The sequence below is a fragment of the Podarcis pityusensis genome (assembly GCF_964106645.2).
Source record: "Podarcis pityusensis genome assembly, chromosome: 14".
In the NCBI taxonomy this organism is placed as follows: Eukaryota; Metazoa; Chordata; class Lepidosauria; order Squamata; family Lacertidae; genus Podarcis; species Podarcis pityusensis.
In genome coordinates, this window is record NC_138039.1 from 8911237 (window position 1) to 8924173 (window position 12937).

The 12937-nt window shown below is 43.5% G+C and overlaps 1 protein-coding gene across 5 annotated transcripts in view; it reads left to right on the forward strand.

Annotated features, from left to right (window-relative positions):
- Positions 1-12937, forward strand: part of CLEC16A (C-type lectin domain containing 16A) — a 96439-nt gene that overhangs the window by 1055 nt on the left and 82447 nt on the right. For all 5 annotated transcript variants that reach the window (XR_013979426.1, XM_080980967.1, XM_080980966.1 and 2 more), the window contains exon 2: positions 12297-12425. Coding sequence is in view for 4 of the 5 variants with exons in the window: in XM_080980967.1 (XP_080837093.1) it covers positions 12297-12425 (129 nt within the window). In the remaining variant the exon portion in view is untranslated. The remainder of the gene's footprint in view (positions 1-12296; positions 12426-12937) is intronic.

The window sequence follows — 12937 nt, forward strand, 5'->3', positions numbered from 1 at the left end:
CTCTAGGATTCTGCGATTCCATGAGCAGCCTTATAAGTGAACCTCACTGTTTTGTGTTCACTTTTCTGGCAGCCGGTTGGCCAGGGAGGGAGATCAGACAAGTGGAGGAGCGTTTTTTTCACTTGCCTGCTTTTCCTCTTCTTCTTCTTTGGTTTCCCTGGGTTCCACACACCCTGATCCTTTTGAAGTCAAGGTTGTGTTGGTCGGGAACTTGTTGGAAATTTCCACATAGGAATCAGTTATGCAAACGCTCACCTAAGGAGCAATTCTCTGACAGCACATTGTATTCAGACGGCAGGACCTGTGTGCGTGTTTATGTATTGGTTTATTTATTGCATTTCATATCCCGTTTCTCCCAATGACCTCAAGGTGGTGTATGTGGTGACTGGCCCCCAAAGTCGCACCCAGTGGTCTTGTATATCTTTCCGTATAAATATTTTTGTGTGAGAGAGAGAGGCTTTAAGAGAGAGAGAGAGAGAGGACACTTCAGGAAGTAACGAGGGAGAGTAATGTGCAATGCGTATGTAGTCACCTTTTATTAGTATTTATAGCCAGTGACCATTAACAATATCAGCACAAATTCTTACATGTAAAAGCACCAGTGGTCCAATAAGGCAAAGATAAACCTCTGGAATACAAATAGGATTTAAAGCATTCATTTGGCTTCTACAGATACAAAATTAGATATAAAAGATTTTAAAAATAGCAGATAATGAATCCATTCAGATAGCATGTACATAAATATGTGTCAGTGCTAGTATATACTGTATGTGTTATGTTTAATATTGGTAAATATGTATTGCATTATTCCCACCTTTTTCTCCAAGGAGCTGAAGGTGGAGTACATAAGGTCTTTTCTCCCCTCTTAATTTTATCCTCACAACAACAAGCTTGTGAGGTAGGTGAGGCTGGGCTTGAGCTTCATGACTGAGTGGCTGAGCTCTAGCTACTACTATCCATGGGTGTAGAAGAGGCCTGCTGAAGGAAAAAGTTGTATTGGGAGCTCCTTTTTTTAGCTTGGGGGAAAGTGAGTAAGGAAGGGCTATATGATGATGGTGTATAAATCATGCATGGCATGGAGATAGTGGATAGAGAACAGTTTTTCTCGATCTCCAGTCACATTATAACTTGTGGAAATCCAGTGGAGTTGAATGATGGAAGATTCAAGGCAGATAAACAAAGGACTTTTTCACATTGCACATAGTTTAACTATGGAACCCGTTTCCACAGGAGGCAGTGGCAGTCACCAACTTAGAATGCTTTGAAAGAGGATTAACCAGATTCATGGTGGACAAGGTGATCAATCTGCCTGCCCTCAGGGCCCATCCATACCTCAGCTTAATGCACATTGTTGTTGTTGTTTAGTCGTGTCCGACTCTTCGTGACCCCATGGACCAGAGCACTCCAGGCCCTCCTGTCTTCCACTGCCTCCCGCAGTTTGGTCAGACTCATGTTTGTAGCTTTGAGAACACTGTCCAACCATCTCGTCCTCTGTCGTCCCCTTCTCCTTGTGCCCTCTATCTTTCCCAACATCAAGGTCTTTTCCAGGGAGTCTTCTCTTCTCATGAGGTGGCCAAAGTATTGGAGCCTCAGCTTCAGGATCTGTCCTTCCAGTGAGCACTCAGGGCTGATTTCCTTAAGAATGGATACGTTTGATCTTCTTGCAGTCCATGGGACTCTCAAGAGTCTCCTCCAGCACCATAATTCAAAAGCATCAATTCTTCGGCGATCAGCCTTCTTTATGGTCCAGCTCTCACTTCCATACACCACTACTGGGAAGACCATGGCTTTAACTATACGGACCTTTGTTGGCAAGGTGACAAAGACAATAATGCACATTGTAGACCTCTAAAGTGACTCCTTTAATTCCCCCTTGTCCATGAGGCTTTCTCCTCCAACAATGGCTGTCCCTCGATTTCTGCTCCCTAAATCTGGAGATTGCCCTATGTTTTGTTAATCCAATAGAAGAGCTCCATCAACTGCATAGAGAATCTCCAGATTTTGGGAGGAGAAAGTATGGGACAGCCATTGCCGGAGGAGAAAGCCTCATGGACGGGGTGGGTGGGAATTAAAGGAGGCACAATCTACATTAAACCAAGGTACGGACGAGTCCTTAATGCCACTTGCCGGGAAGATAGAGAGAGTGCTGTTGTGTTCAGGTTCTTCCTACTATCTTCCCAGGGGCATCTGGATGGCCACTGTGAGTTCTGAAGTAGATGCACTTTTGGCCTGATCCAGCGGGCTCTTCTTACGTTCTTATGGATGGATGGACTGACTGACTGGAGTGACATGATTTGTATTAAGTTTATGAGGTGCCTGATTAAAAATCAAATTCTCTTGATGATGTAGACAGTAAAGGAGGCCAAATTAAAAGGAAACCATGCAACAGTTCAATAAAACCATAAATCAATAAAACCAACCCAGCAATAGGCAAGATCTAGCCATAAAGTGCATCATAGCCAGTTGCAAATTAAAACGCCAGCAGCCAATTCAGCTAAACACAGCACAGGTTGCCAGTCCAATTGCCAGTACTGTATTCTGCAGAGGCAAAACTAATATGAATGATGTTAAAGGAAAGGTGCCCATCATATCAATGACCCATCATCCAGTGGCCTGTGGGAAACCCACAAGTAGAACCTGAAAAATATTTCATAGCATTTTGCTTTCCTCATATTTATTTACCTATTTAATTTATAGAGCTGCCACATAGCAGAAGTACTCTAGGAAGCCAGCGATGTGGTGCTAGAGTAGGACTTGGGAGATCAAGGCTCAAATCCTCACCCAGTCATGACCTGGGTGACCTTGGAATCAGTCACAGCCTCTTAACCTACCTCACAGGGTTGCTGTAGGGATTAACTGAGGAGGGGGATGAAAGGAAAAGGTGGGATCTAAATGCAATAAATAAGCTCTTCTGCTTACCTGCTTTAGAAAGCTGGAAGGCCAGCCAGATGGAGAGGTCAGTCAGTCACCAACCTGGCATACAGAGATCTCCACAGGGTCACAATTGGACCTGCAAAATGTGTCTAACATGGAGAGGTGCACCACCTCTGATACTGGAGGGATTATATGGCTATCATGACTGATAGCCTTCTCTAATCCTCTTTTAAACCATCTTAGTTGGCATCCATCACCATATCTTGTGGGAGAGAATTCCATAGTTTATGTACCATGTGAGGAAGAATTAACTTTTGTCTGCCCTAAATCTTCCAATGTTTAGCTTCACTGAATGTCCCCCATTGGATTCTAGTATGTAACTTTTTTTGAATAAGGAAAGTAGAATACAGTTTACTGTTTTGTATTGAGAACACAACACATATTGTGTGTGTGTATGTGTGCATGCGTGCATGTACACATATATTTGCATGTTTGTATATATGTATATATATATATATATATATATATACACACATACACACACACACGTGTGTAGTGGTTAAAGTGTTGGGGAGACTGTGGTTCAAATCCTCATTCAGTCATGAACCTCACTTGGCGACCTTCATCAGTCAGTCTTACTCAGCTTAACCTACCTTGCAAGGTTGTTGCAAGGGGGAAAAAAGGGAGAGGATCCAGCTATATATCCAGTCTTCAGATCCTGGAAGGAAAGCTGGGATAGGAATGTAATGTAATGAACATAATTCTATTGCATTCAGCTAAGTCCTACTCAGAGCAGAGCAGACCACTGAAATTAATGGACCTAAGTTGATTAGGCCTGTTAACTTCTATGGGTTGACTCTACCATCCATTTTCACAGCACTTTACAACGTAGGAGAGGGCATCTCACTGACCTAAAAACAGTTACAGGGGAGATGAGTGTTCAGGGATGGAGGTGGAAGCAAGGGTAAATTGAGAAATGTTAACGAGTTCTACTTCAGTACCAAACAACAGGCCAGTGCCATGAGAACCTTCCAGTTTAAAATTTGACACAATGAAGAGGGAGGAGATGGGAAATAGAGACAAGGATGCATGTTTCATTAAATGTAATTATAATGTTGCATGTGAGACAGAGGCGTGTGTATGTGCACGCTCCATGATTGTGGGAGCCAGGAAGTCATGGTAAAGGCTTGTAGTGCCACCTGGTGCCTTGCTGACCTCGGCTGACCAGCACTCTGAGCTTTACAATGTATTGGAATGCATGACCTCATATGGAGTTATGTCCCCCCCCCCTCTGGGCAGTGTAACCCTATATCGTTTGTGGGTGGGTAAAAGCCTTGACCGGATGTAGGTAACGTGAGACATTGGAATGCAGCCATGCGGCTGGAGAGAACAAAGGATAATAAAATCGGAGGAGAGAGAGGAAGGAGCTTTTTACCCTCCGTCCATGGAAATATTTGCCTTTGTGTGTGTTTTTCTTTGCCTTGCACCCCAAAATGACGGCTGGTTTCCGTCAATTGGTTACCACAAGTGGTGCCCTCTCTGAGGAAGAATAAAAGGATACGGCTGAGGTTTTTAAAAGAGAAAAAAGAAGCAACTTGAAGCAAACAGTCTGAGGCAGACTAAGAGGATTTTAAAAGAAACTGTGAGAGGATTTTCGATCCAAGCAGTGCTTATCATCGGCTCACTACGTCCGGCAAGGATTGCAAGCGCTAATCATCTTAAAAAGATCCCGGTGAGTTCGATCCCTTCTATTATATTGATTTTTGAAAAATGGGCAGCTCTTTGACTACTCCCCAACAGAACTTTTTAAAAGACTTAAAATTTCTCCTCTCCTCCAACAAATTGGAAGTTCCTGAGGGTGATTTGATACAGCTCATTCTGTGCATTGATGAACATTATCCCTGGTTCCCTTTGAATGGAACATGCGAATTAAAACATTGGGACAAGATTGGTGAACATTTTCATGAGCTCCCCAACATAAGTGTTCGGATTTTAAATGCATGGTGCAAGGTTCATTACGCCATGGGTTCTTTATCACCAAAAAATATCTCCCTGGCTGCATTGCCAGCACAACCTCCAGCTTCTTTAATTCAGTCTGCTGTTCTGCCATCTGTCCCAATCCTTGCCCTGCCAGCAGCTCCAGACCCCAAGCCTCCGGACTGCAGTTCCTCACCAGAGGACCCAATCCTGCAAAAATACCGTGGTCTGGCTGGCAATAATCCAAATCTTTCAGAGGCAGGACCAGCTACCACTTTTCAACGTGCAGTCCTTGCCTGTTCCTTATCTCAGGATACCCTGGCATTCCCTGTTATTGTGCCCCCTGCTGGTGCTCCAGCAGGAACTCAAGCCCAGCACCAACCTTTTGACTTTAAAATCTTGAAAGAGCTCCAATTGTCAGTCAGGACAAATGGACTTCAAGCACTATTCACACAGGCGCTTTTGGAAGCCACATTAGCCCAGCTGTTGGTGCCAGATGACATCAAGCTTTTGGCACGTACAGTTTTACCCCCATCAGCTGGTGTATTATTTGCTCATGAATGGGAAATCGCCTGTCGTGGTTATGCTCCTGCTTTACTGCAACAAGCAAGAGGGAATAATCCAAATATTACCCTTGCAGACGTCATGGATGCCATGATGGGGTGTGAGCCTTTCGCTCAGGCTTCAGTACAAGCCACACTGCTGCAGATCTTATTGAGGGATACTGCTCTTGCTGCTAAACAAGCAATGAGAAAAATCCCAGAACCCAGTATTCAGTCAAGGTGGAGTTCAATCAGGCAAGAGGCAAGAGAATCATATTCTTCCTTTATGGACAGGCTGATTACAGCAGTAAGTAGCCAAATTGAAAATCCTGAAGCCAAACAAATAATTATCAAACAATTGGCCTTTGGAAATGCCAATGAGGATTGTAAGGTTGCGTTACAACCGATAATACACAATCCTGCCACAGACACAGCAGCCATGCTTCGCATTTGTCAGTCTGTAGGTACAGCAGCTCATCTGCTGGTGGCAGCGCAAAATAAAAACCAGCCTGTAGCCACCGATACAACGTTTCCAGCGTGGCAAACCAGGATCACCGATACCTCAGTGTGGGTAGAACGGTGGCCTCCACCAAAAGGAAAATCGGCAGCAATGGCACCATCTTGTTTCTGAACAGCTTATTTCTGAACAATTGACTTTCGGCCACATTGAACCATCTTCATCCCACTGGCTCCAGCAGACAAGGAACAGTTTGCTTTTACATTGCCAGTATATCACAATTCGCAGCCCAACCAGCGATATCAGTGGATTGTCCTGCCTCAAGGCATGCGGAACTCCCCTACACTTTGTCAACATTTTGTGAGTGAAGCATTGAAACCTTTCCGCATGCGCCACCTAGAGGTGCTGCACACAAGCTGCATCTGGCAGTATTTGCTACACCATTGTGCCAACAGGAATTTTATATGCTCAGACGGACAAGAAGAAGACTATCTGCATTATAGAATGGTTACATTTACCTCATACCCCTCCGAAGAACATTTATTCAGTAATTGAATCCACATCAGACATTGTTATCAAAGGACGTTCACGAGCAATAGCTTTGAGCGGTTTTGATGTTGCATCGATTTATTTGCCTTTTTCACAGACTGAACAGCAGCATTTATTGATCACAAATGCTGCCGTGCAAATTGCTTTGGCTGATTTTATAGGTGTCATCATTTTTAATCCTCCAAAGGATGACCGTTTGACATTTCTGGCACAGGTCACCTATGGTTTGGCTACCCCCTTGTCTCTCACACCTCTCCCCTCTGCACTAACCCTCTTCACGGATGGAACGAAAAGTAGGGGGGTGGTGACATGGGAGGAGGGAGGAAAATGGAAATGCTTATTTACCCCTCCACAGTCTTCCGCTCAGCGAGCTGAGCTAGCAGCTGTGATTCTTGCCTTTCAATCCTTTCCTACTCAACCTTTCAATCTTATTGTGGATACTCAGTATGTATATCGCCTTTTTGCTATTTTACCAATATCTTATATAACTCCTTCCTTGGATTCTGACTTGTTTTCCTTGTTTCTTTCCCTGCAAGCTTACTTCAGCACAGAGAGTTCCTTTATTATGTTGCACATCTTCGCTCCCACACATCGCACCCAGGGTATTTAGCAGAGGCAATGCAAGAGCAGATGCAGCACTGAAGAACATTTCTACCTTTTCTCTCTTTTCTGATCCTATACTAGGTCATAACACCTTTCACCTTCCTGCGAAAGCATTGGCAAAGCATTTTTCTATTCCCTTGGCCCAAGCAAGGGATATAGTTTCCCAATGTGCTTCTCAGCTGGCCATTCCTTTTGATGCTGTCAATCCTAGGGGCACGTCTGCATTGGCGTGTTGGCAGATGGATGTCACACACACACCTGTGTTGGCTCCACTCTCCAAGGTTCACCTCATGGTGGACACCCACTCTGGATTCATATGGGCTACGCCCATGAGGGGGGAAACAGTTTGGCATGTCATTCAGCACACTATCCGCTGTTTCTCAGTCATGGGTAAACCTGCACGTATCAAAACTGATAATGGTCCAGCATATATCTCTAAAACATTTTCAGAATTTTGTATGTTGTGGAATGTGAAATTAACTCATGGCATACCCTTTAACTCCACAGGTGGAAAGAGCACACCTGACGTTCAAAACACTATTGCTTAAACAGCTTGGCGGCCGAAGCATACCAACAGCAGATATCCCTTCGGCTGTTCACCAAGTTCTTTTTGTACTTAACCATATTTTTATGTCCACATCTTAGGACCCATACCCCCGCTTAATTGCATTTTAGGAAGGAGGAGGCACTCCCCTGCCCCTTGGTGGTGTACCGACGCTTGCCCGATCCCACATGGCATGGACCTGTCCCGCTGATCACGTGGGGACGAGGGTAAGCGGCAGTGGACGTCGAGGACAAGCCTTTGTGGGTTCCAGCTCGATGCGTGCGGCCATGGCGAGTCTTTAACCGCGGATGCGCCTTCCTAACCATTTGCCTTGCCATCCTTTGCTGCATCATTATACAAGGAAGAGAAGCAGACGACACAATCCAGTTGCAGCCACCATATTTCACCTTATCGGCTGGCAAGCAGCTGTCGCCTGAATCCTACTCTGGCTGGCAGCATCCACGGCTCAGCCACTCTCGAACTATAAGAACAGCATTGTTGAATAAGACTTTTAGGGTAGAAAATTATCATAAGATATGGAGGAATAATATTTTTGTACAAGATATGATTATGTTTACCAGTTTATTGCATGCTTCTAAATGTTGGTTATGTATGCACATGCCACCCTTTTGCGAGTCATTTAGGCATAATGCTTCATGGCGTGCCTGTCAATGGATCTTTTCAATTTACAAATATTATATCCCCTAAGCAATCTTTTTGGCCCCCAGTACACTTGACCCTCCATGAGCCTGCACCCATTTATTTTCAAATTAAGGAGGGGAAAGAATCATGGGGCATATATCCAAACTGTCAATATACATTGAAATTCATGTTTAATAGCTCTTGTTCTCTTACAGGAACATACAATGACCAATTTCAGTGCTATAGAAGTGACACCAGTGCATGGCTAATAAACTAGAAAGGAAGCTACCATGCAGCTTGGAATCAGAATTCTTATATTCTTGGCTTCCGGATGGAAGTTGGCTTCGACATTTATTGATTTTAGTGATCATTATAGTAGTTATTTGCATTATTTTGTGTTGCTGTATACAATGTATTCCTTCTTTAATTTCTGTATGTACTGCATGGTTCTCCAGTCCGCGGCCCGCTTCCGGTCTCACATGAGTCGCCTATCGCGCTCAATATAACCGTATTGGTACTGACATATATGACTCTGATTAAATAAATAAAGAAAGAGGGCATGTGGGAGCCAGGAAGTCATGGTAAAGGCTTGTAGTGCCACCTGGTGCCTTGCTGACCTCGGCTGACCAGCACTCTGAGCTTTACAATGTATTGGAATGCATGACCTCATATGGAGTTATGTCCCCCCCCCCTCTGGGCAGTGTAACCCTATATCGTTTGTGGGTGGGTAAAAGCCTTGACCGGATGTAGGTAACGTGAGACATTGGAATGCAGCCATGCGGCTGGAGAGAACAAAGGATAATAAAATCGGAGGAGAGAGAGGAAGGAGCTTTTTACCCTCCGTCCATGGAAATATTTGCCTTTGTGTGTGTTTTTCTTTGCCTTGCACCCCAAAATGACGGCTGGTTTCCGTCAATTGGTTACCACACATGATGACCTTGTGCATGTGACAGGCTTGTTCTGATGTTTGTTTCCTTTTATTTGTGGTGGGTGTTGGGTAATACATACATCTAACTAAACAATGTTAAGTCTCTTGCCTTGCTGGTTGTTTATTTACACACTCTCTGATATGTAGGCAATATGTTGACACTTTGTATGTTCATTTGTATTTAAAAGATTCCCTCCCCCCCCTTAGAATTAAAAAAACACCCCATAATAGCTTACAAAATTAGATTAAAACAAAAATAGCAATATGTCAATCTGGTAAAACCCTACCAGGAATAACAACCGCAAACCAAGGAATGGTGTGTGCAATTATGGCCACACATACATAGATGTGTGCATTCTCCTGGACTGTTTTTATATCGATAGGCAAGTGTGTGTGTGCACACACAAACTCTTTCACTCTACATAAATACTTCATATTATTATTATTAATTTATTACCTGCCCTTCACCTTAAGGTTCTAGGGCAGGTTGCAACAATTAAAACACAATATTAAAAGCAGTTCAAAACAACTTGCAACCACAGAAATAAAGTGGACCCTAAAAATATGCATCTTGAATGTCAGAAGCCAAGGTAAAGAGGTGCTTCTTCAACATTCCCCAAAAGCTGTATCATGAAGGTGGTAGGCGTACTTCTGTTTGTGTGTACAGACACACAGAGTATATTAGATATAATAGCCTTTTTTTAAAAAAAGCAGCTGATAAACAGAAGCAACTTGAAATTATTTAGTTGTTTTGGTGCCTGCCTTAGCCTGTAGTATGACCGATAAGAAACACAAATGGATTCCCTTCCAGGTTCTGGGAATCAAGGTGGTGTCAGTCACACCACTGGATTCCAAAGCAGCGACAGATGATGAAGTGTTTACTTTTGAGCTCCTCTCTCTTTTGACATGCCGATTTTTGAAACCAATTCCATCTTGATAGGCCTTAGAACCTATCTGAAAGCAGCTTTGCTGAATTGTCATCTACATGAAATCTGTGTGTGGGTTTCCAGGTTCGGTCCAGTGGGGATAAGGAGATTGGTGCCTTGTGTATGTGGTGTGCACTCAGGAGGAAAATATATACCCAGGATTTGACCATCTGTGATCATGAGGGTTCTGTTTTGCATGGGTTGTATGTGGTGTTCAGTATAGAATATTTGTGTATGTCTTTGTTTAGGACTGTAGAGTTTAGCCACCTGGCATGGTGAGACTCATACTTGATTGTGAGTGTTGTAGAAGGCTGAAAAGCCACAGAGAGTCCTGTAGGGTGAAAATAAGGAGGGTGAGCACATGCGGATTGATGATGTGGGTGCAGAGTTTGGGCATGTAAGGCTATGAGCTATTTCTTTCTAGGCAAGATTCGGAAAACAATTCTGACACAAAATTGTGCTGGGCACATTGCTGACTCTTGGCCTCAGTTTTCCTTCTCTGTGAAAAAAGAGCGCCGACCCATATCCCTTTTCTAAGGCCTTAGTGAGGTTGAATGACTTGCCTTGCAAGCTTGTGAGTCTCCTTTACGTGGGCATTGATTCACTGGGGTTTACCACTAAGAAAATATGCCTGGGGATTGCAGCCTCGTATTATCTTGATGCAGGAGAAGTTCTTCAGAGCATTCCAGAAGCATTTTAAATAACTCCTAGTGCAGTTGTTTGTTTAAGGTGCTCCTTGATTCATCAGAGTCGACTGACTGGTTCCCAGATAGCTATGGCTGGCTGCACCAGTGTATTGAAGCAGCCTAAAAAAAATATTGAACTGTTCGTAGACAATGGACAATTGGAAGCACTTCTCACAAGAGAGAATGAGCTCCACTGTCTTTGAGATGTAGGGATGGGTACCAACTTTGAAAGCTTTGAAAAGGACTGGACAGATTTGTCATGATAGCTGAGTGGAACTTTCCATGTTCAGAGGCGGTATACTTTGCATCTCAGATGCTGAGGACAAACAAAGGGGAAAAGCCATGTCCTGCTTGCGATCTTCCCAGAAGCATCTGCCTAGCCACAATAGAAACAGGATACTGGGCCAGGTACAGCGGTACCTCGGGTTACAGACGCTTCAGGTTACAGACGCTTCAGGTTACAGACTCCGCTAACCCAGAAATAGTACCTCGGGTTAAGAACTTTGCTTCAGGATGAGAACAGAAATCGTGCTCTGGCGGCGCGGCGGCAGCGGGAGGCCCCATTAGCTAAAGTGGTGCTTCAGGTTAAGAACAGTTTCAGGTTAAGAACGGACCTCTGGAACGAATTAAGTACTTAACCCGAGGTACCACTGTACATCCTTGGCCTGATCTATCTGTCATAATCTACATACTTACAAGTTTTACTAAGGCTTTGGATAAATCTAATTTATTATTTTGTTCAGTGTCTTAGCAATGGAAGCTTGGAGCTTGTGTAAGAAATGTAGCCTGCATCTTTGTAATAAAGTGGATTAGAAGTTCCACAGAAATGAAAAGGGCTAAAAATAGTGTCATGGTTAGTGCTGCAGGAGGTGTGGTTAAATCTGGTTAAGTAGAATCATCTGGTGCAGTTCTCTTAATTTGTCATATGAAATACTGGAACTGATTTTGTAAATTAAAAAGATCAGCATGTTGTGTAGTCATCCTCCTAAATAACACTTTTTTGCCTGAAATAGATTTGCCAAAGCATGGAGTACAGATTTCTTGAGTCTTTAGGGCACAATCAACATCTGAATTGTGATTGGAAAACCATACTGTGGTTGGTGTGGTCCATTATATGGGACCTGTTGCTGTGAGCAGCAGGCTTTGAAAGCGCAATTCTTTGGCAGACAAGTATGTATGGGACAGGCTCCCTAAAAGTAGAATGTTTGTACCATATTTAGTTTAGTTTAATAGCTGATGTTGTATCAGTTATTGTTAATTTTTATTTGCTGGAAATGGGCTGCTCTTTCCACCTGGAAACCATCTTAAAACAGGATACGCAATTGTTTTTGCAAAATAGTGTTTCATAAGCAGGGGTGGAGAACCTTCAGCCCTCTGGATGTTGCTGAACTACATTTCCCATCAAGCCCAGCCAGCATGGCCAGATGCAAATTGAAGTCCCAACAGCACAGGGAGTGCCTTTGTTCATTTGCAAGTAAAGTAGCAGAGCCATTTCAAATGGCCGCACTTCAACACGCTTGTTGCAATCAGTGTTTTCATATCTTTTTTCTCGTTTGCTTGTCTTTCAGGTATATGTATCATGTTCTGACCAAAAATACCACTGTGACTGAACACAACCGCAACCTGTTGGTGGAGACTATTCGATCTATAACTGAGATCCTAATATGGGGAGACCAAAATGACAGTTCAGTGTTTGAGTAAGAGCTTTTAAGTGTTTGCTTTTGAATACAGAATATAACAGTATGAAATATAAGCTGATACGCCACTGATGCAAGGGAAGAAGTAAAATGAGGGTGTAAATCCTACCTGTGCGTACTCAGAAAGTCAGTGGTGCTAAATCCCAAGTAAGCCCATGCTGGACTGCAACCATCGTAGCTTGATTTAAATCAGTGATGTGCAGCCCAATGCTGTGTTTACTTCTACACGGGTGGGGGAACCTATGGCCCTTCAGATGTTGATGACCACCAGCTCTCAGTAGCCCCAGCCAGCATGGCCGCAGGTTCTCAATGTCTGGTTTAAGAAGCCCCATTATGGTTTAGTGAGCTACAGGCTGGATTGAGAGCTGCAGCCTCAAATTGATCACAAAAAAGGTAGTTTCTCATTGGTACCTCATACATTTTCTAAGCTGCGGTGGACTTATAGTACAAACAGTATTGTCCTGGTTCACACGCAGTGTTAAATCATAGTTTAAATTTAAACTGTGGTTTAC